Here is a 23,423-nt window from a genome sequence, read left to right on the forward strand (position 1 = left end):
TTTTTAATTAGGTTCCTGACAGGGCCTTAATTTATTACAGGTGCTCCAACTAACCTTTAGTAACCTTCCCTAGTTTACAGGGAACTATGCTTTAACTAGCCTAAGGCTTACATAAATCTCCCCTCTCCCACTGCTCCCTGGCCCTGCTGTATCACATCACCTAAGGTTTTATTTTCCACACTGTCCCCAACATTCCACCGCTCAGTCTTCTAAGTTCCTGGGAGAGAGCAAGAATGCCAATTGTGAGCCATTCTCTTATGCAACTGGGCTGCTAATACTTCCCTTCATGGAAAAGTCTCACCTTCCTGGGATGGGGCAGAAATGACACTCAAGATCTGCTCTATCTGATTCACTGTGGATGTTCCAGGAAAAAGAGGTTTTCCAAGCAGCATCTCCCCCAGAATACAGCCAATACTCCACATGTCCACACCCTTTGTGTAGCTGCAAGAAAGAAGAGACTTATCAGGACACGCCAATATGCTTTTGTAACACTGACAATATGCTTCTGTAACCCCGAGACCCCCTTCTATTTCTGTTTTCCTTGCAGGATGGTCAAATGTGTGTAACTGCCCCACAGAAGATGTTGTGCTGATGGGTTGTTGCTGTAAGAAAAATCAAAGAAAATATGGAGGTAGCAATCAACTGAGAGATTTCTCGTGAAGGCCTATTTGAAATAAGCAGTCAGAGGACGTTCATTACACAATTAAAGGTGAAGATAATAATTAGATAAAAATCTGGGGTACTCATATGACTAAAGGAAAAAAAAAAACCGAAGACAAACTGATTTCTGGGAACTGACATGGTGTGGTCAATGACAAAACCTCTTGGGATCTTAAATATCCAGAAATCAGTTAAAATTACTTAAGCAGAGTGAATGGGGAGAATGATATAAAAGAGACTTTGTCAACATTCATACTCCTTAACCCAATATCTATGTTTAATTATTTAAACTACTAACTTGCATAATGAAGACAACAGAAGAGCAAGGCTGACATTTAACTTCTATTCTTAATAAAAAATAAACCAAATATTAAAAGAACCACTTGAAAAGTGGCTAAACAAATCTTTCTAGACAAATACAAAAGCCTTTTTAGGTTGTTGCTATAATTAAAAAAAATAGTGGATAAATGGAATGCAGTAGATGTGATAGTATCAAATACTGTATTAAAATCTAAAACTATGTCTCATGAAATTTAACTGCAATAATTAATTCAAATTGGCAGGGATATCATGCCTCCACACAGATTAAAAGATGGCTTGCAAGACCTAAGCAGAAGTGTTATTATGTATGACAGCATATCAAGTTTTGGGGACTTACTTGGGGTGGTGGTAAGTCTAGAGCAATTTTAAATTACATACATAGATCACTGACACCAAATGATCTAGATCACTTTATAAGCAGAGCGCAAGCAACCCATTTGCATTTTAATATGGCCACATGTAAATGTATACATCTAGGAACAAGAATGTACAAGATTAGGAACTCTATCATGGGAAGCAGACTTTGAAAGGGGCTTGGGTGTCACAGTGGATAATCAACTGAACATAAGCCCCCAATGTAAACAGGGGACTCTTGAGTAGGAATAGAAGGGTTATTTCTCCTATGTATTTGGCACTGGTACAACCACTGCTGGAATACTGGGTCCAGTTCTGGTGTCCAGAATTAAAGAAGGATGATGATAATTTGGAGAGGTTCAGAGGAGAGCCACAATATTGATTAAAGGGTTGGAAAACATGCCTTACAGCAATAGACTCAAGAAGTTCAATCTATTTAGTTTAACTAAGAGACGTCTAAGGTGTGAGTTGATCACAGTCTGTAAATACCTACATGGGGAACAAATATTTGATAATGGACTACTGAATCTAGCAAACAAAGGCCTGGTCTACATTACACGTTTATACCGAATTTAGCAGCATTAAACCGAATTAACCCTGCATCCGTCCACACAACGAAGCCCTTTATTTCAATATAAAGGGCTCTTAATATCGATATTTGTACTCACTGATGAGGGGAGTAGTGCTCAAATCGGTATTGCCATTTCGGATTAGGGTTAGTGTGGCCGCAATTCGACAGTATTGGCCTCCGGGAGCTATCCCAGAGTGCACCATTGTGACCGCTCTGGACAGCAATCTGGAGTCGGATGCACTGGCCAGGTAGACAGGAAAAGCCCTGCGAACTTTTCAGTTTCATTTCCTGTTTGCCCAGTGTGGAGCGCTGATCAGCATGGACTGTATGGGAGATACTGGATCTGATCGCTTTATGGGGAGACAAATCTGTTCTATCAGAGCTCCGTTCAAGAAGTCAAAATGCCAAAGCATTTGAAAAAAATCTCCAGACAGAGGCCACAGCAGGGACTCAACACAGTGCTGTGTGACAAGTGTAATGGAAAGCCAAAGAATCAAATGGATGCTCATAGAGGGAAGGAGTGGGGACTGAGGACTCCAGCTATCACACAGTCCCCGCAGTCTCCGAAAAGTATTAGCATTCTTGGCTGAGCTCCCAGTGCCTGAAGAGTCAAAAGCATTGTCCCGGGTGGTTCAAGGTATATGTTGTCAATTTATCCCCCTTCCTCCACCCCATGAAAGAAAAGGGAAACAAATCATTTCTCACCTTTTTTCAATGTCACCGTATGTCTACTGCATGCTGCTGGTAGAGGCGGTGCTGAACAGCAGCATCCCCTCCCCTTCCTTTCCTGATGGCAGACAGTACAAAAGCCTTGGAAACCGTCATCATCCCATGAGTGCTCCTGGTCGGCCTCCGTGAGGTCAGCCGGTGGCACCTGGGCAAAAATGGGAATGACTCCTGGTCATTCCGGGCAGACGATGCAAAAGGATTGAAAACCATCCTCATCATAGCAACAGGGGCTGCGCTCCTCATCCCTCCACCTTTCATGTCTAATGAAGATTCTGTACTGCCTGGACTATAATGCCTCCCCTTCATTTTATCTCACTAAAAAGTCAGTGTTTCTTATTCCTGCATTCTTTATTACTTCATCACATAAATGGGGGGACACTGCCACGGTAGCCCAGGAGGGGTGTGAGAGGAGGGAAGCAACGGGTGGGGTTGTTGCAGGGGCACCCCCTAGAATGGCATGCAGCTCATCATTTCTACGGGATATCTGGTTCTCTAGTAGACTTGCCCCATATTCTAGGCAGGACTGACTATTTTTAGACAAAACATCAAGAAGGGAATTACCTGGGGAGTCATTCCCATTTTTGTCCATGCACCCCTGGCCGGCCTCAGCGAGGCCAGCCAGAAGCACCCATGACAGCAGCAGACGGTACAAACGGATTGATAACCGTTATCGCCAATTTCCAATTACAGACAGTGATATAGGGTTGGTAACGGTCTCTACTACCTTGCAAAGGCAAATGAATGCTGCTGTGTAGCACTGCAGTACCGCATCTGTCAGCGGATCCAGTACACATACGGTGATAATGACAAAAGGCTAAACAGGCTCCATGGTTGCCGTGCTATGGCATCTGTCAGGGCAATCCAGGGAAAAAGGGCGCGAAATGATTGTCTGCCGTTGCTTTCACGAAGGAAGGCTTGAGTGACGACATTTACCCAGAATCACCTGCGAGTCTGTTTTGCATTTGGATCTCAACACAGAATTCCAATGGGTGGGGGAGACTGCGGGAACTATGGGATAGCTACCCACACTGCAACGCTCCGGAAATCAATGCTATCCTCAGTACATGGACACACACCGCCAAATTAATGTGCTTAGTGTGGCCGCGTGCACTTGACTTTATACAATCTGTTTTAAAAAAACGGTTTCTGTAAAATCAGAATAATCCCGTAGTGTTGACATACCCAAAGGTGTAACAAGAGCCAACGGTAGGAAGTTGAAGCTAAAAACAATATAGACTGGAAATAAGGTGTCAATTTTTAACAGTGAAGGTAATCAACAATTGGAAAATTTACCAAAGGTTGTGGTGAATTCTTCATCACTAATGGTTTTTACATCATGGTTGGATTTTTTTTAAGAAATGCTCTAGCTCAAACAGGAGTTATTTTAAGAAGTTCTTTTGTCGGTGTTACACAGAAAGTCAGACTAGACGATCCACGTCATCTCTTCTGGCATTGGACTCTAAGAGTATGAATTAATCCCATGGAAGAGGGTGTTTACACAACAGGTTATTAAAATTTACAGAGCATACTAAACTAGGAGGAGCAATAAACACCAGTGGAAAAAATGTGTGCAGAAAATAGCAAAGTGAGATTTAATATGTACAAAATGCAGCTAATATACATTGTGAGAAAATCTAACATACTGAACCTTAGCGGAAAAGAGAAACCCTGGAAGCAAAAATAGCTAATTGAGAGACTGAAAACTGAAATCTTATCTATGTAGGTTTTTGTACTGAGTCCATCACCATGCGGTGTGATACTTAAATTGAGCAGCGTATTAGACATGCATTTGCAAAGAAAGGCTGCTATAATGTTCGACTGTGTGCAAAAGCATCACATCATGCAACAGGAACTCCAATTACTCTGCCTTCCTTCAGCAGCAAAGCAAGTGGAAGAGTAACTATAACAGCCCTAGTTAAATTGTTATGGCCCATGAATGGGAGTAAAGATTAGCAGCTCCTCTAGGCTCCCCCTCTTTGGGCTAGGTTTGTTTCCTCCTCACTTAAAATTGGTGAGCATAGGCTCAAAAGGTCTCCTGTCATACAGCCAGTGTGTAGTGGTGAAAATAAGCTTTCACTCAGCTCCAGCAATTCTATTCCTACGCCTAGTGAAGGGAACAGATGACATCCTGGGTGGGATTAAAAAAAAAAAAAAAAAAAAAAGGTTATCAGCTCCAGTGGCTTCTCCTTGACCAAGAAAATTGACAGAGCAAAGCCCATCCAGAGCCCCTCCATAGGGACTAGGGAAGCAGTTTTTCAAATGGAGTAACCAGGAGATAAGGAGAAAAGCTTGCCATTGAGGAACACTTAAGGCCAGACTTGAAAAGCAGGGCTGAGGTATTTTCCCAAATTTTGTAAAAGTAGGAAGAGAAAAAAATAATTTGGTATATGTGAGGAAAGTCAAGCGAATGGTGGGGGCTGAGTAGCAGGTGAATGCAGGGCTGTCTGTTGTGCAAGAGACCAGTGTAGAGAGAGGATTTCAGTGTGTATGGTTGTACAGTATGTGTGAAGAGAACTGGAGACAGAGGATTGCATGCGTTGGTGTTTGCGGTAAGTGTGGACTATAAGATTTTTACCTCAACTGTTAAGTTTTCTTGACAGTGTTTCAAGGGTGTATAATAAAACCAAAATTGGGTTCTCAAACCATCTCAAAGTAGCCCATCTCAGAGACATTGGGCAGATTGAAAGACTGGGAAACAATTACCTATGAGAGGAAAGCAAGATCTCAGGGGCTCGGTACCAGCGTGTTGCCACATACTCTGTCAGTGCAGGGCTGCCTTGGTCCTCATGGATCTGACACAGGGAGCGAGCCAGTCCAAAATCACAGAGCTTAACAAAGCAGTCTGCATCCAGCAGGATATTTGAGGGCTGTAGTTGAACACAAACATATTTATAAAAATGTGTCTCTCTTCTCTGTATAGGGCAGAGAGGAAGGAAATAAAAAACCCATATCAGGCTGCACTTCCCCCTGCCAGGGACCAAGTGCTTTTAGGAGCAAAAACGTATATATAACCTACATGACACACAAGGTATACATGACCTACTAGAAGTCATGTGATAATGACCGTAGAATCTTCTGTCTTCACTCCCTTCACCCTCCCCCTCCCTCACATATCATTTCACTCCAGTCTTGAATGGAGGACAAATCTTTCCATTTAGGTAAGGACTAGTGAGTGCAAATGTACCTTCTGGTCCCGGTGAATGACATTCCCTGAGTGGATAAATTTGGTGGCCTTCAGGAGTTGGTAGAGGATGTAACACTTGTGGATGTCTTTCAGCAAATTCCCCTTCTTGATCACAGCATGTAAATCTGTCTCTGTAACACAGAACATTAGAGAATTACCGTTTGGGAGTGAAAGGAACCCAAAGCTAGGACATCAAGTCTATTCTCCAAACTCTAAGCTCTCTAGCTCATTTTTTAAACAGAAGCTCAGCAAGACAGCAGTTGAAAGAGGTGTATCTGCTATAGCCCTATTTCCTGAACTACTGCAGCCCTATTTCCTGAACTTCATTTAGCGCAAGGAAAGCAAAGACTAGACAGTAACTGAAAAATTACAAATGGAACTTATTGTTGTTCCATTCACATCCTACATTACATCCACCCATTCAACATTTCCTCCTTTGATCTATAGTCACTCATTCATTTCTCTTCTTAAATTGTTTTACTGTCCCACTATCTCATTACCCCAAAAATTGCACATAGACACCCATTCACTTCTTTTCTATATTACTTCATCCCTCCCAATCTGTCTTCCATTGCCCCACTTCCAAATCAATTCCTATGCAATTGCTTCCCCACTAACTTCATCACATGCACTGGTTCACTCTTCCATCTATCTACACCAACATTCACATTTATCTCATTACATGAGTCTTTCCATTTTGCTACTTTCAAGGCAGTGAATGAAATTCACTCCTTAGAGAAAAAGAATGTAAATAGCTGAAGCAGTGATGGGTCTCACCCATAGATTCGAAAACCAGGTAAATATCCCTGTCATTCTGAGCTCGGATGACATTAAGCAGCTTGATGATATTTGGATGTTCTCCAAATTCCTGCAGGGAAATAAGACCCACTTGTCAGTCAAGTGACTTCACTTACAAATCCAGTGGTGGGAGATAATAAATTATACATAAGATTACACTCCAAAATAAAGACCAGGAGGTTATTCCCTTCATTGTGCCTCTACTAAAATACAGACTTTTCTTAGAGAATAAATAATAAGCCTAGTTTGCTCTGTAGTATAAGCTGTCACTGAAGCTACAAACCCTCCTCCCTGGTTCTCAGGTTACTCCTCCCCACACTTTAGTACCAAAAAGCATTATACACAAAATAACTGCAAAACCTGAATATCCACATTAATCCACACACTTAGTACTTAAAGCAAAGAACTATTCTGATTATAGAAGTGTGATAATAATGGTGAAACATATATACATGTTAAGCATTACCATCATCAGTATTAGCACACAAAAACTATATTTAGTGACAGTTGAAGTTGAAGCAGGACACACTCCATCCACCGAAAATTTATTTCCACGCACTTAAGGTTAAATGGAATGACTTGTGCAATCCTTTCCCTCTTCTTACTGTCTACAACACTGTTGATAATACAGTACAATGCTCCACAAGACTTTCAGTTCCACAAGATACTCAAAAGCAATTCACACTCCAACTTCATTAAACTCACACTCTAATGGAAAGCCTTATCGACTGTATAAACACATCAGTATGGCTCATTGTCATACTTTCCATGAATTTGTGAAGTTAATTTGCCATAACACTACTGGTGTCACCGTTAAGGGTTTGCATTAGTCTCGTTTGTCTTGATTATTCAATATATGGCCCTATTCCTTATTTACTGCTCACAACCCAAATTCTGCAATGAAGACTGAATTACTAATTTCCTTTTCTACAGTGATTATAGTAGGAGTGCCTCAGAAACATCAGTGAATTTATCTGCACAACATCCCTATGAAGTGAGCCATACTATTATTCCTGTTTTAATGATGTTGAACTGAGGTATACCGAGGTTAAGGCCAACATTTTCAGACGTAACCACTAGTTTTGAGTTCCTCAATGACTGGATGCCTTACTGAAGACAACTGGGGCCCGATTTTTTTCAGAGGTGCTGAGCAACTGCAGTACCCATTTCCTTTAACTGCATTTGAAAAAAAAAGTATGCTGCACTTGTAAAATTAGGCCATAGGCATTTCAAACTGACCACCCAGAATAGCAGTGGTAGTGAAAGTTTTGGTTTAAATGACTTGCCCACCATCACATAGGAAGTCTGAGGCAGAACCAGGGCAGAATTCAGTTTTCATGGGGCACAGTCAACTAACTGCCTTAACTACAAGACCATCCTTTCTCTTTCAACAGTCCTCTGACGCAGGGGTCCCCAGCGCGCTGCCTCTGGGCGCCATGGCACCAACCGGGGCATCCATGTGCGCCCACCTACTGGCCACCAGAAGAACAGCTGCCAAAATGCCACTGAGAAGCGGCAATGACAAGCAGCGCTACCACCAAAATGCCGCCGAATTTCGGCGGCGACGCCTCTTGATGACGCTGCTTCACGGCAGCATTTTGGCAGCTGCTTGTCCGGCGGTGATGGTCCTCGGCTAGTCGTCCGGGCACCTGCCCCACGGAAAAGGTTGGGGGCCACTGCTCTGACTCATTCATTATACATCTTCCAAATTCTGTAACATTAGCACCATCATTGTGTCTGTTTCTCATCCAGAGAGTCAGCTCTGTATGCTCACTTCAAAATGATGTCAGAAGCTCAATGATGCAGTGGAGCAAGCACAGTTCAGATGAAATGTTCAGAAAATTAAGCATAAAACATTCAACAAGTTCTACTGTACATGTGTGAACAGCAATTTCTCCACACTTATTACATGGCAAGATCTAAATATTTTTTCAGGAATAGCAAAAAGCACACCTCTGAACCAACAACTATCCCCTGGCCAAATTTCAATTTCCTATTCTAATATTGTGAAATGCCTGAGCTTTCCAAAAACTGGACAGAGAAAGTGGCTTATGCTAGAAAATAGCTGCATCATTTGTATTAAATGTTTTTTTAAAAAATCCAACCTGAGGCAGAGCCCTAGCATGGAAAACTGCAACCCAAATAGTTTAAATTTAGCAAAGATATAAGCAACTGCAAATAAGGGGTTATCAAAGGAATAATTAAGCATCCGTAATATAGGGGTCACTACTTACATCTATAATTAGTTTTACAGATTCATAGATTTTTAAGGCCAGAAGGAATCATTACACTATCTAGTCTGACCGTCTGTATAACATAGGCCATAGAATCTCATCAAGTTCCTCCTATATTGAGTCCCAACCCTTGTATTTAACTAAAGTATATCTTTCAGAAAGGTATCTAGAATTGATTTGGACTTCACGAGATGGAGAATATACCACTTCCCTTGGGAGTTACTTCCAGTGGTTAATCATTCTCACTATTAAATGTGTGTGCCTTATTTCTAATTTGGATTTGTCTAGCTTAACAAGAGCCAATGGCTGGAAGTTATGTCTCTTTCTGCTAGATTAAGGAACCTCTAAATTCCTAGTATTTTCTCCCAGTGAAGGTAATCTAGTTGCCTTTTTATAAACTAAACAGACTGAGCTTCCTAACTCTCAAGCTGTAAGTAATTTTTTGGCTCTTCTCTGCTCTCTCTCAAATTTTTACATATCCTTTTTCAAATGAGGACACCAGAACTGGATACAGTATTGCAGTATCAGTTGCAGCAATGCCATATACAAAGATAAAATCATCTGCCAAATAATATCAGTTCTGTTTGACAGTGTCTCTAGAGAAGATATACTTCATAAATGATGAAGGCAGTAGCTAAGTGGCAGGCTGGCTGAGTTCCTGTGGAATTGATTTTAATACAATTTAATTGTATGATTTATTATGATAGTGTGCCACAATGATGAAAGGATTAGAAAAATATGCCCTATATTGGGGTGAGCTAAATTGACTGAGCTCTTTGAGTCTAACAAAGAGAAGGATAAGGAGTGACTTGATTACAGTCTGTAAGCCCCTCCAGGGGGAACAAAATATTTAATAGTGGGCTCTTAAATCTGGCAGAAAAAGATATAACATGATACAGTGCCTGGAAGTTGAAAGTAGACAAATAGACTGGAAACAAGGCATAAATTTTTGATAGGGTAATTAACCATTGGAACAATTTACCATTTTTAAATCAAGTTGAAATGTTTTACTAAAAGACATATGTTCTAGGAATTATTTTGGGGAGGTTCTGTGACCTGTATAATACAGGTGAGAATAGATGATCACAATGTTCCCTTCGGACCTTCAAATTTATGTATAGAACTGCTCCTTACAATACATTTTACAGGATTCTGTCAAGTGTTGGTTATTTCAAGTGATCAAGCTTTCTCCCTCACAGTTGAGATAAGGGACATCTTTCACCTTCTTCCCTACCAAACCAGGGCCTCTAGTCTTGAGCACCACATGCCCTCCTTCCCCAGACAAGGACTTCCAAACCTGACAGCATGACCTTCCTACCAGAGCATTTAATGAAATGCACAAGAGCTAAAACCAAGGATTGGCCATGTGCAGGATATATCATTTCAAAAAGGGAAGAAAGTAGGCGAGTGGAGTTTCTGATCTGTAATCAGTCTCACAATGACAGGAGCATAGTTAAGAAGATAAAAGAGTGATGAAGCCACAGACAAAAAAGTCAGACAAACACTGGGAGGAACATCACTAGATTTTTCTTTTTTTACTAGTCATGGAAAGACTGCTTGCTACTGCTGAGACAGACAACACAGAAAAGAATGATTGAAACATGACAAGAGGTGGTGGCAGTAGTAGCCACTGCACTATAACCAAAGGATGAGAAGGAAAGAAGCGGATGCAGGCTGGAAGAGATACAAAGGAGAGCTAAAGGATACATCAGAGGGGAGAAGACGTGTTACTTACCTGCAGGAACATAATTTCCCGGAATGTTCTCTAGAAATAAACAAAAATATTTACTGTCATAGTATTAAGATCATAGATGAAAGAGAAAGTGACTGCCCAGTGTGATGGTTAAACTCCATTTATTAAGGAGTGGAGTGTCATGTGTGGGGGTCAGACTAGGAAAAATCTAATTGCTTGTGTTGTCAGTAGATACTGGTGTGGTGCTCTGCTCTTGTTCGATGATGATAACAGTTGGCTTCGTGTGTGTTCCCTCTGTGCGCTGCCCCAGCTCTGCGCAGATAGCTGACAGAGCAAACCGTGAGAGAACTCCCAAAGACCACAGACTCTACTAAGATACAAAGGAACCCGAGCCAGGTTTATTGTCAAACGAAGCACAGTAATAGTATCCTATAGACTCTACCGGACATACTACAAACATGTGCCCCCTGGCAATGGACACAGCTCAGTCAGTGCTAAGATACTCTACTGTCCCCTAGGCTGGACAAAGATGTGTACGCCAGGACCTACTTTTATACAGTTACAGGACAGATTACTCATCTCTGCTGACGTAGGGAAGTACAGCCCTTTGGCTCATTAGGGTGCTGTCTCCTCCTTTGATCATGTTGTTTCACACAGATCTATCCATCACGCTGTCCTTTTGATCCTGTCTTTAAGATGCACCTGCCTGTTCCTTGTTATGTCTGTGGAGTGTCCTGATGTCATCCTGGCACAAGTTCTTATTAGCACGTATGTGTGGATGCACCTGCTTCTAACAACCCTCTTGTCGCCAACTTCTGTGAGAAGAGCCTGCCTCTGGCTCACAGCCCAGCTTTTGCTTATCAATGCCTGGAAGTACTTTGGTTCAGGCCTCAGACTGGGCCTCTGACACAAGAGTTTATGTTTCAGGGCCTCATCTTACTATAGCTTGGTAACGTGAAAATATTTACATGGCTATGGAGGAAGTTTTTTCTTAACATCAGCCAGTCAGTGGTTAGTTACATCATGACACATGAGGTCTGGCTACCTCTTATACATTTTTATCCTAACTAGTGTAAGCTGTAGAAGGGGAAATTCTTATTACCCATATAAATGTCAAATCACTTAATATGCTCTTGTCCTTAATATCTTGTGGTAACAAGTTCCAGAGATCTACCCATCTAGGTCAATGTGTGACTCTTTCAAGTACCCCTGTATTCACCAATGTATTCTGAAAGACATGCATGGTAAAACAGTTCTTTACCTGAGCATCTGTTCTGTTCCTAAAAGCATCAAAGATCTTCTTGACAGCAACTATTTCTCCTGTCCTGCGATCAATTGCTTTCCACACAATTCCATAGGCCTAGGTAAAAAGGATAGATGGATCCACCAGTTATACTAACTTCCTTTCAGTCCCTAGATTCAGTTAGGACCAGGTTCGGGGGGGTGGGGGGGAGAAGAGAATGTTCTTAGTAGAAGGTATTACCAGGAAAAACAAAAACAAACAAACCAACCAACACATCACTCAACATTTAAAGGGTAAAGAGACCAGGATCAATAAAAAGCACTGTTAGGACTAAGGGCTGTAAAGAATAAATCTTGCTAGATTTATTTATTTATTTTTTTAAAAGGCAATACTTTTGTCACAAAAGAACTGTCACACTGGATCAAACTAGTGGGGTACTTCCAGTACAGTATCATGTCTTTGACAGTAGCCAGCATCAGATGCTTAAGAAGAAGGTGCAAGAAACTCCACAATAGACAGTTAAGGAAAACCTTGTCCATAAGAGAAGTTTCTTCCTAACCCCTGTCAGAGATCAGCTAAGACAGTAAAGCATTATATTTTATACCTCTCATAAAAAACATTATCCTAGCCAATGTAATTCTGGACAGTCTCATTACCCATATAGTTATTTTTATTACATTAGCACCCAGTGACCCCAACTGAGAATGGGATGCAATTGTACTATATGCTATATATGACCCAAATCCACAAAGATATTTAGGCTCCCAAGAAATCTAAATATCTGTGGATCTGGGCCTATGTGTTTACATACTATTAGACAGTCTCTGTCTCAAAGAGCTTACAATATATACATACATACAAAGACAAACAGTAGGAGAATTGAAGTATTATCCCCATTTTACGTATTATGAACTAAGGCACAGAAATATTAAATGATTTGCTCTAGCAAGGTAACAGGAAGTTGTGACAGAGCTGGGAATTGCACTCGTATCTCCTAAACCTCATTTCAGTACCTTAGCCACAATACAATCCTTCCCCTAAATATTCAGTCATTTTTAAAATACTGTTAAGCACTTGATCTCAACTATATTATATGACTATTATATATTAATGTTTTTGAGGGACTCTTAGGACCATAAGTACCTAGAGAGATTAGAGCGAATAAAGTTATGCACTGTGAATTTGTCCTATTAATATGTTTGATAGTATTACATTTTTAGCTGATGATGAGCCTGCAGAAGATGTTCTAGATGAGGGGTCGGCAACCTTTCAGAAGTGGTGTGCTGAGTCTTCATTTATTCACTCTAATTTAAAGGTTTCGTGTGCCGGTAATACATTTCAATGTTTTGAGAAGATCTCGTTCTATAAGTCTATAATATATAACTAAACTATTGTTGTATGTAAAGTAAATAAGGTTTTTAAAATGTTTAAGAAACTTCATTTAAAATTAAATTAAAAAGCTGAGCCCCCGGATCAGTGGCCAGGACCTGGGTATTGTGAGTGACACTGAAAATCAGCTTGTGTGCCGCCTTCGGCACGCGTGCCATAGGTTGCCTACCCCTGTTCTAGATCTTGAACTTAGTAAAGCATGTAATACAGTTTCTCACAAAATCTTAACAGAAAAAGGAATTTAAATTATCTTAAATATGACATTGTCATGTGGATTGATAACTAGCTAAGAGTTTAAACAAAAGGTAGTGATACGGGCAAAATACTGAACTGCAGTAGACATAAGGGATGGAAAGCTCAAAGGGACTCAAGTAATGCAACGCTGAGTGTCAAGGTGCCTAACTTTTAGGTGCATAGAAAATCCAAAACCACCACTGAGATCCACAAAGCCGAGTTAGGTGCCTAGGCGCTCTGTACAGTCATAGACTCATAGGAGTGGAAGGGACCTCAAGAGATCATCTAGTCCAGTCCCCTGCACTCATGACAGGAGTGAGTATTATCTAGACCAGGGATGGGCAAACTATGGCCCACGGGCAGGATCCTGCACACAAGCCATTTTAAGCCAGCCCGTAAGCAGTGCCACATGGCCCAGACCCGCTCCGGCCGGGGCACAGGGTCAGGGGCCATACCATGTGGCTCCTGGAAGCATGGCCCTACTCCAGTTGCTATGGGCACCAATGGGAGCTGCAGGGGTGGTGCGTGTGGATGGGGCAGCATGCAGAGCTTCCTGGCCATGCCTCCACATAGGAGCCGGAGAAGGAACATGCAATTGCGTCCGGGAGCTGCTTGAGGTAAGCGCTGCTCAAAGCCTGCACCCCCTGAGCCTCTCTCCACACCCCAACCCCCTTCCCCAGCCCTTATCCCCCCCCCCCACTCTCCAAATCTCTTGATCCCAGCCCGGAGCACCCTCCTGCACCCCAAATCTCTCACCCCCAGCCCCACCCCAGAGCCCACAATGCCCAGGTCCTGGCCACACCCCCACCCCAATTCTGTGAGCATTCATGGCCTGCCATACAATTTCTGTTCCCCCATGTGGCCCTTGGGCCAAAAAGTTTACCCACCCTGACCTAGATCGTCCTTGACAGCTGTTTGTGTAATCTGCTCTTAAAAATCTGATGGAGATTCCACAACCTCCCTAGGCAATTTATTCTAGTGCTTAACCACTCTGACAGTTAGGAAGTTTTTCCTAATGTCCAACCTAAATCTCCCTTGTTGCAATTTAAGCCCATTGCTTCTTGTCCTATCCTCAGAGGTTAAGAACAATTTTTCTTCCACCTCCTTGCAACTCATAGACTCAGACTCTAGGACTGGAAGGGACCTCGAGAGGTCATCGAGTCCAGTCCCCTGCCCTCATGGCAGGACCAAATACTGTCTAGACCATCCCTGATAGACATTTATCTAACCTACTCTTAAATATCTCCAGCGATGGAGATTCCACAACTTCCCTAGGCAATCTATTCCAGTGTTTAACTACCCTGACAGTTAGGAACTTTTTCCTAATGTCCAACCTAAATCTCCCTTGCTGCAGTTTAAGCCCATTGCTTCTTGTTCTATCATTGGAGGCTAAGGTGAACAAGTTTTCTCCCTCCTCCTGATGACACCCTTTTAGATACCTGAAAACTGCTATCAGGTCCCCTCTCAGTCTTCTCTTTTCCAAACTAAACAAACCCAATTCCTTCAGCCTTCCTTCATAGGTCATGTTCTCAAGACCTTTAATCATTCTTGTTGCTCTTCTCTGGACCCTCTCCAATTTCTCCACATCTTTCTTGAAATGCGGTGCCCAGAACTGGACACAATACTCCAGTTGAGGCCTAACCAGCGCAGAGTAAAGCGGAAGAATGACTTCTCGTGTCTTGTTTACAACACACCTGTTAATGCATCCCAGAATCATGTTTGCTTTTTTTGCAACAGTATCACACTGTTCACTCATATTAAGCTTGTGGTCCACTATGACCCCTAGATCTCTTTCTGCCATACTCCTTCCTAGACAGTCTCTTCCCATTCTGTATGTGTGAAACTGATTGTTCCTTCCTAAGTGGAGCACTTGGCATTTTTCTTTATTGAACTTCATCCTGTTTACCTCAGACCATTTCTCCAATTTGTCCAGATCATTTTGAATTTTGACCCTGTCCTCCAGAGCAGTTGCAATCCCTCCCAGTTTGGTATCGTCCGCAAACTTAATAAGCGTACTTTCTATGCCAACATCTAAATCGTTGATGAAGATATTGAACAGAACCGGTCCCAAAACAGACCCCTGCGGAACCCCACTTGTTATACCTTTCCAGCAGGATTGGGAGCCATTAACAACTACTCTCTGAGTACGGTTATCCAGCCAGTTATGCACCCACCTTATAGTAGCCCCATCTAAATTGTACTTTCCTAGCTTATCTATAAGAATATCATGCGAAACTGTATCAAATGCCTTACTAAAGTCTAGGTATATCACATCCACCGCTTCTCCCTTATCCACAAGGCTCGTTATCCTATCAAAGAACGCTATCAGATTAGTTTGACACGATTTGTTCTTTACAAATCCATGCTGGCTATTCCCTATCACCTTACCACCTTCCAAGTGTTTGCAGATGATTTCTTTGATTACCTGCTCCATTATCTTCCCTGGCACAGAAGTTAAACTAACCTGGTCTGTAGTTTCCTGGGTTGTTTTTATTTCCCTTTTTATAGATGGGCACTATATTTGCCCCCTTCCAGTGTTCTGGAATCTCCCCCGTCTCCCATGATTTCCCAAAGATAATAGCTAGAGGCTCAGATACCTCCTCTATTAACTCCTTGAGTATTCTAGGATGCATTTCATCAGGCCCTGGTGACTTGCAGGCATCTAACTTTTCTAAGTGCTTTTTTACTTGCTCTTTCCTTATTTTCTCTTCTAAACCTACCCTCTTCCCGTAAGCATTCACTATACTAGACATTCCTTCAGACTTCTCAGTGAAGACTGAAACAAAGAAGTCATTAAGCATCTCTGCCATTTCCGAGTCTCCCGTTACTGTTACCCCCTCCTCATTGAGCAGTGGGCCTACCCTGTCCTTAGTCTTCCTCTTGCTTCTAATGTATTGATAAAAAGTCTTCTTGTTTCCCTTTGTTCCCATAGCTAGTTTGAGTTCAACCTTTTATGTACTTGAAAACTGTTATGTCCCCGCTCAGTCTTCTCTTTTCCAAACTAAACAAACCCATTTTTATCAATCTTCTCTCATAGGTCATGTTTTCTAGACCTTTAATCATTTTTTGTTGCTCTTCTCTGGACTTTTTCCAATTTGTCCACATCTTTCCTGAAATGTGGCACCCAGAACTGGACATGATAATCCAGTTGAGGCCTAATCAGCACAGAGTAGAGCAGAAGAATTACTTCTTGTGTCTTGCTAACAACATTCCTGCTAATACATCCCAGAATGATGTTCACTTTTTTTGCAACAGAGGTCCACTATGACACCCAGATCCCTTTCCGCAGTATTCTTCCTAGGCAGTCAGTTGCACGCATACAAAATGGGAGTGATTGTTCCTTCCTAAATGAAGTACTTTGCATTTGTCCTTATTGAATTTCATCCTATTTACTTCAGACCATTTCTGCAGTTTGTCCAGATCATTTTGAATTATAATGCTCTCCTTCAAAGCACTTGCAATCCCTCCCAGCTTGGTATCGTCCGCAAACTTTATAAAGTGTACTCTCTCTGTCATTATCTAAATCATTTATGAAGATATTGGACAGAATTGGACCCAGAACTGATCCCTGCAGGACCCCACACATTATGCCCTTCCAGCATGACTGTGAACCACTAATAACTACTCTCTTGGAACAGTTTTCCAACTAGTTATGCACCCATCTTATAGTAGTTCCAATGTCTCAGATAGCTCCTTGAGTATTCTAGGATACATTTCATCAGGCCCTGGTGACGAAGACATCTAACTCGTCTAAGTAATTTTAACTTGTTCTTTCCCTATTTTAGCCTCTGATCCTACCACTTTTTCACCAGCATTCACTATGTGAGACATCCAATCACCACTAAGCTTATTGGTGAAAACCAAAATAAAGAAGTCATTAAGCACCTCTTCGATTTCCACATTTTCTGTTATTGTTTCTGTATATAATGAATGGGGAGAGATAGGCACCTCAGGGTATGTCTACACTGCAGTAAAACACCTATGGCTGGCCTTGTTAGCTGACTTGGATTCTCGGGGCTATAAAATTGCAGTGCAGTCACCCGGGCTTGGGCTTGGAGCCTGGGCTCTGTGACCCTCCACTCTCATGAGGTCTCAGAGCCTAGGCTCCAGACCAAGCCCAAACATCTACACTTCAGATTTATAGCCCCACTGCCTGAGCACCAGAAGCCCAAGTCAGCTGACATGGGCCAGCGGTGAGGTTTTTATTGCAGTGTAGACATACTCTTAGATTGCAATCCTCAAAAGCCAGGGCACTAGGCAGGGAACTGTCTAAGTTAGCTAATGGGAAATGCCAACAAGAGGTGGGTATGCTAAGGCCCACCCCTCTTCTGGAGACCAGAGACTTAAAAGCCTTGGCTGTAGGGAGGTGCCTAGCTCTGCTTAGCAATCCATGAACAAGAACCTTCCACCTGGCTTAAGTGCCTAAGGAATTCCTTGTGAAAGTGAACTAGGTGCTTGCCTTGTGCCACACAAAATGGCCAGAGGAGGTGGCAGTAATACTTATGTTATAACTTGTAGCCCACTAGTTAGAGCACTTACCTGGGATGTGGAAGACTCAAGTTCAATTCTCCTTGGCTGTCTGGGGTGGGGAGAAGAGATGTGAGAAAACCCCTGTTCAAATCCTAAGAGCATTCACAAACCACTGAGCTATGAGATATTCTCATGTGGAGCTCCCTAAGTCTCTCCTGTTGAAGCGGTCTGATTGTGGATCAAGAATGGTTTAAGCAGGAGGACCGGACCTGGGCTTTCCCACCTCCCCAAAATCCTAATCAGTGCATTACAGAGTCATTCCCGTGCACTCTCATTCTCTCTAACCCAATGACTATTTTGGTATCTATTCACAGTAGAATAGCTTCAACAGGACAGATTGAGGGAGCTCCAGATCAGAATATCTCATAGCACAGTGGTTAGAGCACTCATCTGAGCAGGGCCGGTGCTTCCATTTAGGCGACCTAGGTGGTCGCCTAGGGCACCAGGATTTGGGAGGGCGGCAGGTTGCTACGGTGGACCTCCCGCAGGCGTGCCTGCGGAGGGTCCGCTGGTCCCACAGCTCCGGTGGAGCACCCGCAGGCACGCCTGCGGGAGGTCCACCGGAGCCGCGGGACCAGCAGACCCTCCGCAGGCATGCCTGCGAGAGGTCCACCGGAGCCGCAGGACCAGCAGACCCTCCGCAGGCATGCCTGCGGGAGGTCCACCGGAGCCGCGGGACCAGTGAGCAGCAGAGCGCCCCCTGTGGCGTGCCGCCGTGCTTGGGGCGGCGAAATGGCTAGAGCCGGCCCTGCGCCTAGGGCGCCAAAAACCCTGGCGCCGCTCCTGCATCCGAGAGGTGGAAGACCCCTGGCCAAATCTTAATCCCATCTCTGGCAGATGAGGTAATTGTATCTGGATCTTCTATATCCCAAGTGAGCGACCTAAACACTGGGCTACAAGTTATAAGGTTAGCAGCAGCTGCTCCTCTTTGATTCTGAATGGGACCCAATCCAACAGGCACCTCTAAGCATGCCTACCAATTTAAGCCCTGCATGAAGTTAGGCAGCTGAATGCCTATCTGCCCCTGGTTTGAGAAATGTGCTGGGGTTTAAGTGGGAGATAGACAGCCAGATGCCTAGAGTGAGACAGCAGTGAGCATACCCAGAGGCAGAAATGTAGGCATGTAGGGAATTTTTACCCTGAAAAACTTAGGCATCGAGTTTAGGTGCCTATAGGGTTTTGCATGCATTTTAAGAAGAATTTCACTTTTCTCTTATATAGGTTCTTGGCCTTGCCAGACCACATTCCCCCAATAAGTCTAGTTGCCCTTCCAAGAATGTAAACTGCATTGTAGAAGGAAGAGGGGATTAAAACTACCTCTTTTCCTTAAACCCTCTATTCCTCCACTTTATCAGCAACTTGGGTCACTTAAAACTTTATTTTAATTAAGAAAATTAATTGGGAGGTCTGAACTGGTTGGGTTTACCCTTTAAAAGGCATTAAACTGTAAAACACCCCAGCAAGTCCTGCATCCCTCAGGCTAGACCAGCAGGAAAAATCCTGCTTTTTCCTGTTGTTTGCTTGCCTAATATTAGTGAGAATTTAGAAAGCACAGCACAAATATAAATTAATGAATCTGCTGTCAGCCCTGCTCAGCTGAAGGACTGACATGGTCATTGTTTCCGACTGGGCTGCTCTAACATTAAACATCACTTACAAAGTTGAAGGTGGAGCCGTTCCAAGCTTCCCCCTTCACTTGCTTGTTTCCCTTTCTCCCCGCCTCAGGCCATGTCTACATCTAAAATTTTGCAGCGCTGGTTGTTACAGCTGTATTAGTACAGCTGTATAGGGCCAGCGCTGCAGAGTGGCCACACTTACAGCAACCAGCACTGCAAGTGGTGTTAGATGTGGCCACACTGCAGCGCTGTTGGGCGGCTTCAAGGGGGGTTCCGGGAACGCGAGAGCAAACCGGGAAAGGAGACCAGCTTCGCCGCGGTTTGCTCTCGCGTTCCCCGAACCACCCTGCAAACCGCAGGGAAGGAGACCTGCTTGCTCGGGGTTCCGGGAACGAGAGAGCAAACCGGGAAAGGAGACCAGCTTCGCCGCGGTTTGCTCTCGCGTTCCCGGAACCACCCAGCAAACCGCAGGGAAGGAGACCTGCTTGCTCGGGGTTCCGAGAACGAGAGAGCAAACCGGGAAAGGAGACCAGCTTCGCCGCGGTTTGCTCTCGCGTTCCCGGAGCCACCCTGCAAACCGCAGGGAAGGAGACCTGCTTGCTCGGGGTTCCGGGAACGAGAGAGCAAACCGGGAAAGGAGACCAGCTTCGCCGCGGTTTGCTCTCGCGTTCCCGGAGCCACCCTGCAAACCGCAGGGAAGGAGACCTGCTTGCTCGGGGTTCCGGGAACGAGAGAGCAAACCGGGAAAGGAGACCAGCTTCGCCGCGGTTTGCTCTCGCGTTCCCGGAGCCACCCTGCAAACCGCAGGGAAGGAGACCTGCTTGCTCAGGATTCCGGGAACGCGAGAGCAAGCCGGGGAAGGAGACCAGCTTGATTACCAGAGGCTTCCTCCTTCCACGGAGGTCAAGAAAAGCGCTGATAAGTGTCTACATTGGATCACCAGCGCTGGATCCTCTACACCCGAGACAAAACGGGAGTACGGCCAGCGCTGCAAACAGGGAGTTGCAGCGCTGGTGATGCCCTGCAGATGTGTACACCTTCAAAGTTGCAGCGCTGTAACTCCCTCACCAGCGCTGCAACTTTCTGATATAGACAAGCCCTCAGATTAACTTGTCACCACCCTGGCATCTTCCAGAGCAGTGGGGCTTCGGCCGCGGAGCGCAGAGCAACACCGCAGCCCGTCTCCCGGGCAGCAGGAGCCCAGCTACCACTGAGGAAGGGGCGTTTCTGCCCCCACAGCCCCTGGTTACCGGGGCGGGGCAGGCTGCGACCGCCGCACACCAGGAAGCAGCCTGGGTTCAATCCCACCCTCCGACTTCCTGAGCCTCGGGGCAGGGGGCAGCCGCTCGCGCTCAGGAGGTCCTACCCCGGGGGGCAACGGCCGCGCTCACCCCCTTGCCCAGGCGCTTCTTGATCTCGTATTTCTGTGAGACAAGCTCCTCCACCTCCGCCACGCTCATGCTGCCTCAGTCCTAGCCGGGGGGGCCTTCTCAAGCCCCAGGGTCGCTCACAGCCGAGGGCCCGGAGCGGAGACGCGGCTAATGCTGACGCCTGAGGCGCCCTCAGTCTCCCGGCGGACCGCGCCAGCCAAGCTCCCCTCTTGGGGATGACACTACTGGACGTGGGGAATCAGCGCGAGACCCCGCAGCCGAGGTGCACGCCGGGACCCAAACCGCAAGTGGGCCTGTTGATTACTGTTGCCATAGAAATAGCGGGAGGGGTGCCGTGCACGCATGCGCAGAGCGTCTCACTCGCCCTCTGTGTGGGAAGTTCTGCGAGCCTTTGAGTCACCGGACCAAAGCCAGGGGGCGCCCTCTCTCTGCTTCGCGCGCCGCGGTCTCCTGACCGTGCCTTGGGTCGGGGCAGTGTCTACACAAGTGGTGTTTGCCAAGTTAGGTATTGCAAAAAGTTAAACTCACAAATATCACTGTGAGTGCTCCCCCGCATTGTCTTTAGGCGTCTGCCTAAAGGGGGACGCCTGTGACTCCATAATGCAGCTCACAACTATCAACTTCTCTAATCAATGTGACGTGCCAGCAATGCCCCTCTGCCATGTATATTGGCCAAACTGGACAGTCTCTATGCAAAAGAATAAATGGACACAAATCTGACATCAGGAATTATAACGTTCAAAAACCAGTAGGAGACCACTTCAATCTCCTTGGTCACTCAATAACAGACATAAAAGTGGCAATTCTTCAACAAAAAACTTCAAAAAGAGACTCCAACGGTGAAACTGCAGAACTGGAAGTAATTTACAAAATGGACACCATCAAATTAGGCCTGAATAAAAACTGGTAGTGTTCGGATCATTACAAAACCTATACCTAATTTCCCCCATACTAGTTTCCCCCTACTGTTACTCATACATGCTTGTCAACTGTTTGAAATGGGCCACTCGCATTACCACTGTAACCCTTCTGCCCCTCTGAGTTGGCAGCAACAAGGGCCAGGTTCAGTATCCAGGGGTTCTGTTTCAATGCAAAACTAGCTCGAGACCCAACCCAGTGACCTGGGACAATTACATACCGCCACCACCCCCCCAGGTGCCTCTAGGAGGCAATACTTCCCCTCTCGCAAGCACGGAGTCTGAGTGTAGAAAAATCCTTTTAATAAAGGAGGGAAACAATGCAGCATTACATTGGGGAAACACCACAAACGGGATTCATAACACAAACCATGAGCAAAAGACCCACCTCCAAGTAAGTTTGGCAATGTCCTTTTCCCCTCAGGGTCTTAAGTCCAAATCACCCCAAAGTCCAACAACCCAAAAGTCTCTGTCCCTGGCCAGTGCCGCCCCAGAGTTCAAAAGTTCATCTGCAGAGTTTTACCCCCCCTAGCCTGGGTGGAATGGGGGGGGGCACACAGGGTGTTAAGGGGCACCTTACGTGGGCCGAGGCCGACTGCCCTGCCTCTCCGTGGAGGTCTGCTGCAGCCTTTACCACTGAACATGCTCTGCTCTGCTCCTCCAGCCATCCCCAGAAACTGCTCCGGTCTGCTCCACTCGCTGTTCCATAGGCCACTCCAATCATCCTACAAGCTGCTCTGCTCCACTCCAGCAGTCATCCCATGAACCACTCCAGCTGTCCCCACAAACTGCTCAGCTCTACTCCACTTGCCACTCCAACCATCCTACAAACTTTTCTGCCAGCCACTTAGCAATGTATCTTCAGGGTCCCCCATTAGTTATCACAGCACTCAATGATTTCAGCTTAGTAATTTTAGCTCTTTTAGTAGTTTCAGCTTGTAGAAGGGGAGTCCTAATGAAGTGCACAGGCACAGGCACAGGCACAGGCACAGGCACAGGCACAGGCACAGGCACAGGCACAGGCACAGGCACAGGCACAGGCACAGGCACAGGCACAGGCACAGGCACAGGCACAGGCACAGGCACAGGCACAGGCACAGGCACAGGCACAGGCACAGGCACAGGCACAGGCACAGGCACAGGCACAGGCACAGGCACAGGCACAGGCACAGGCAACCTCTATCCATTCACTGAGTTTTGGAACCCATGCCCCTTCTCTAGTGAGTCCTACTTAGTTGATGGTGAGAACCTCTCCATAAAACAGTCTCATAGATTCATAGATTCTAGGGTCAGAAGGGACCAATGTGATCATCTAGTCCGATCCCCTGCACAAAGCAGGCCACAGAACCCTACCCATCCACTTCTATAACAAACCCCTTACCTATGCCTGTGTTATTGAAGTCTTCAAATTGTGGTCTGAAGACCTCAAGCTGCAGAGAATCCACCAGCAAGTGACCCATGCCCCACACTGCAGGGGAAGGCGAAAAACCTCCAGGGCCTCTGCCAATCTGCCCTGGAGGAAAATTCCTTCCCGACGCCAAATATGGCGATCAGCTAAA

General features: G+C 44.9%; 1 protein-coding gene across 3 annotated transcripts in view; it reads right to left on the reverse strand.

Moving 5' to 3' along the window:
• Positions 1-21,229, reverse strand: part of MAPK15 (mitogen-activated protein kinase 15) — a 66,979-nt gene extending 45,750 nt beyond the window's left edge. For 2 of the 3 annotated variants that reach the window (XM_030554163.1, XM_030554165.1), the window contains exons 1-7: positions 20,948-21,229; positions 11,806-11,904; positions 10,587-10,616; positions 6,597-6,687; positions 5,820-5,950; positions 5,339-5,502; positions 302-441 (exon numbers count right to left, since the gene is read on the reverse strand). In XM_030554163.1, the coding sequence (XP_030410023.1) occupies positions 302-441; positions 5,339-5,502; positions 5,820-5,950; positions 6,597-6,687; positions 10,587-10,616; positions 11,806-11,904; positions 20,948-21,016 (724 nt within the window). In that variant the 5' untranslated portion in view covers positions 21,017-21,229. Of the gene's footprint in view, positions 1-301; positions 442-5,338; positions 5,503-5,819; positions 5,951-6,596; positions 6,688-10,586; positions 10,617-11,805; positions 11,905-19,597; positions 19,656-20,947 lie in introns of those variants that run through there. The other variant, XM_030554164.1, reaches the window with a different exon arrangement.
• Positions 21,230-23,423: the final 2,194 nt, after the last annotated feature.

Source organism: Gopherus evgoodei, chromosome 2, assembly GCF_007399415.2.
Source record: "Gopherus evgoodei ecotype Sinaloan lineage chromosome 2, rGopEvg1_v1.p, whole genome shotgun sequence".
NCBI classification, from domain to species: Eukaryota; Metazoa; Chordata; order Testudines; family Testudinidae; genus Gopherus; species Gopherus evgoodei.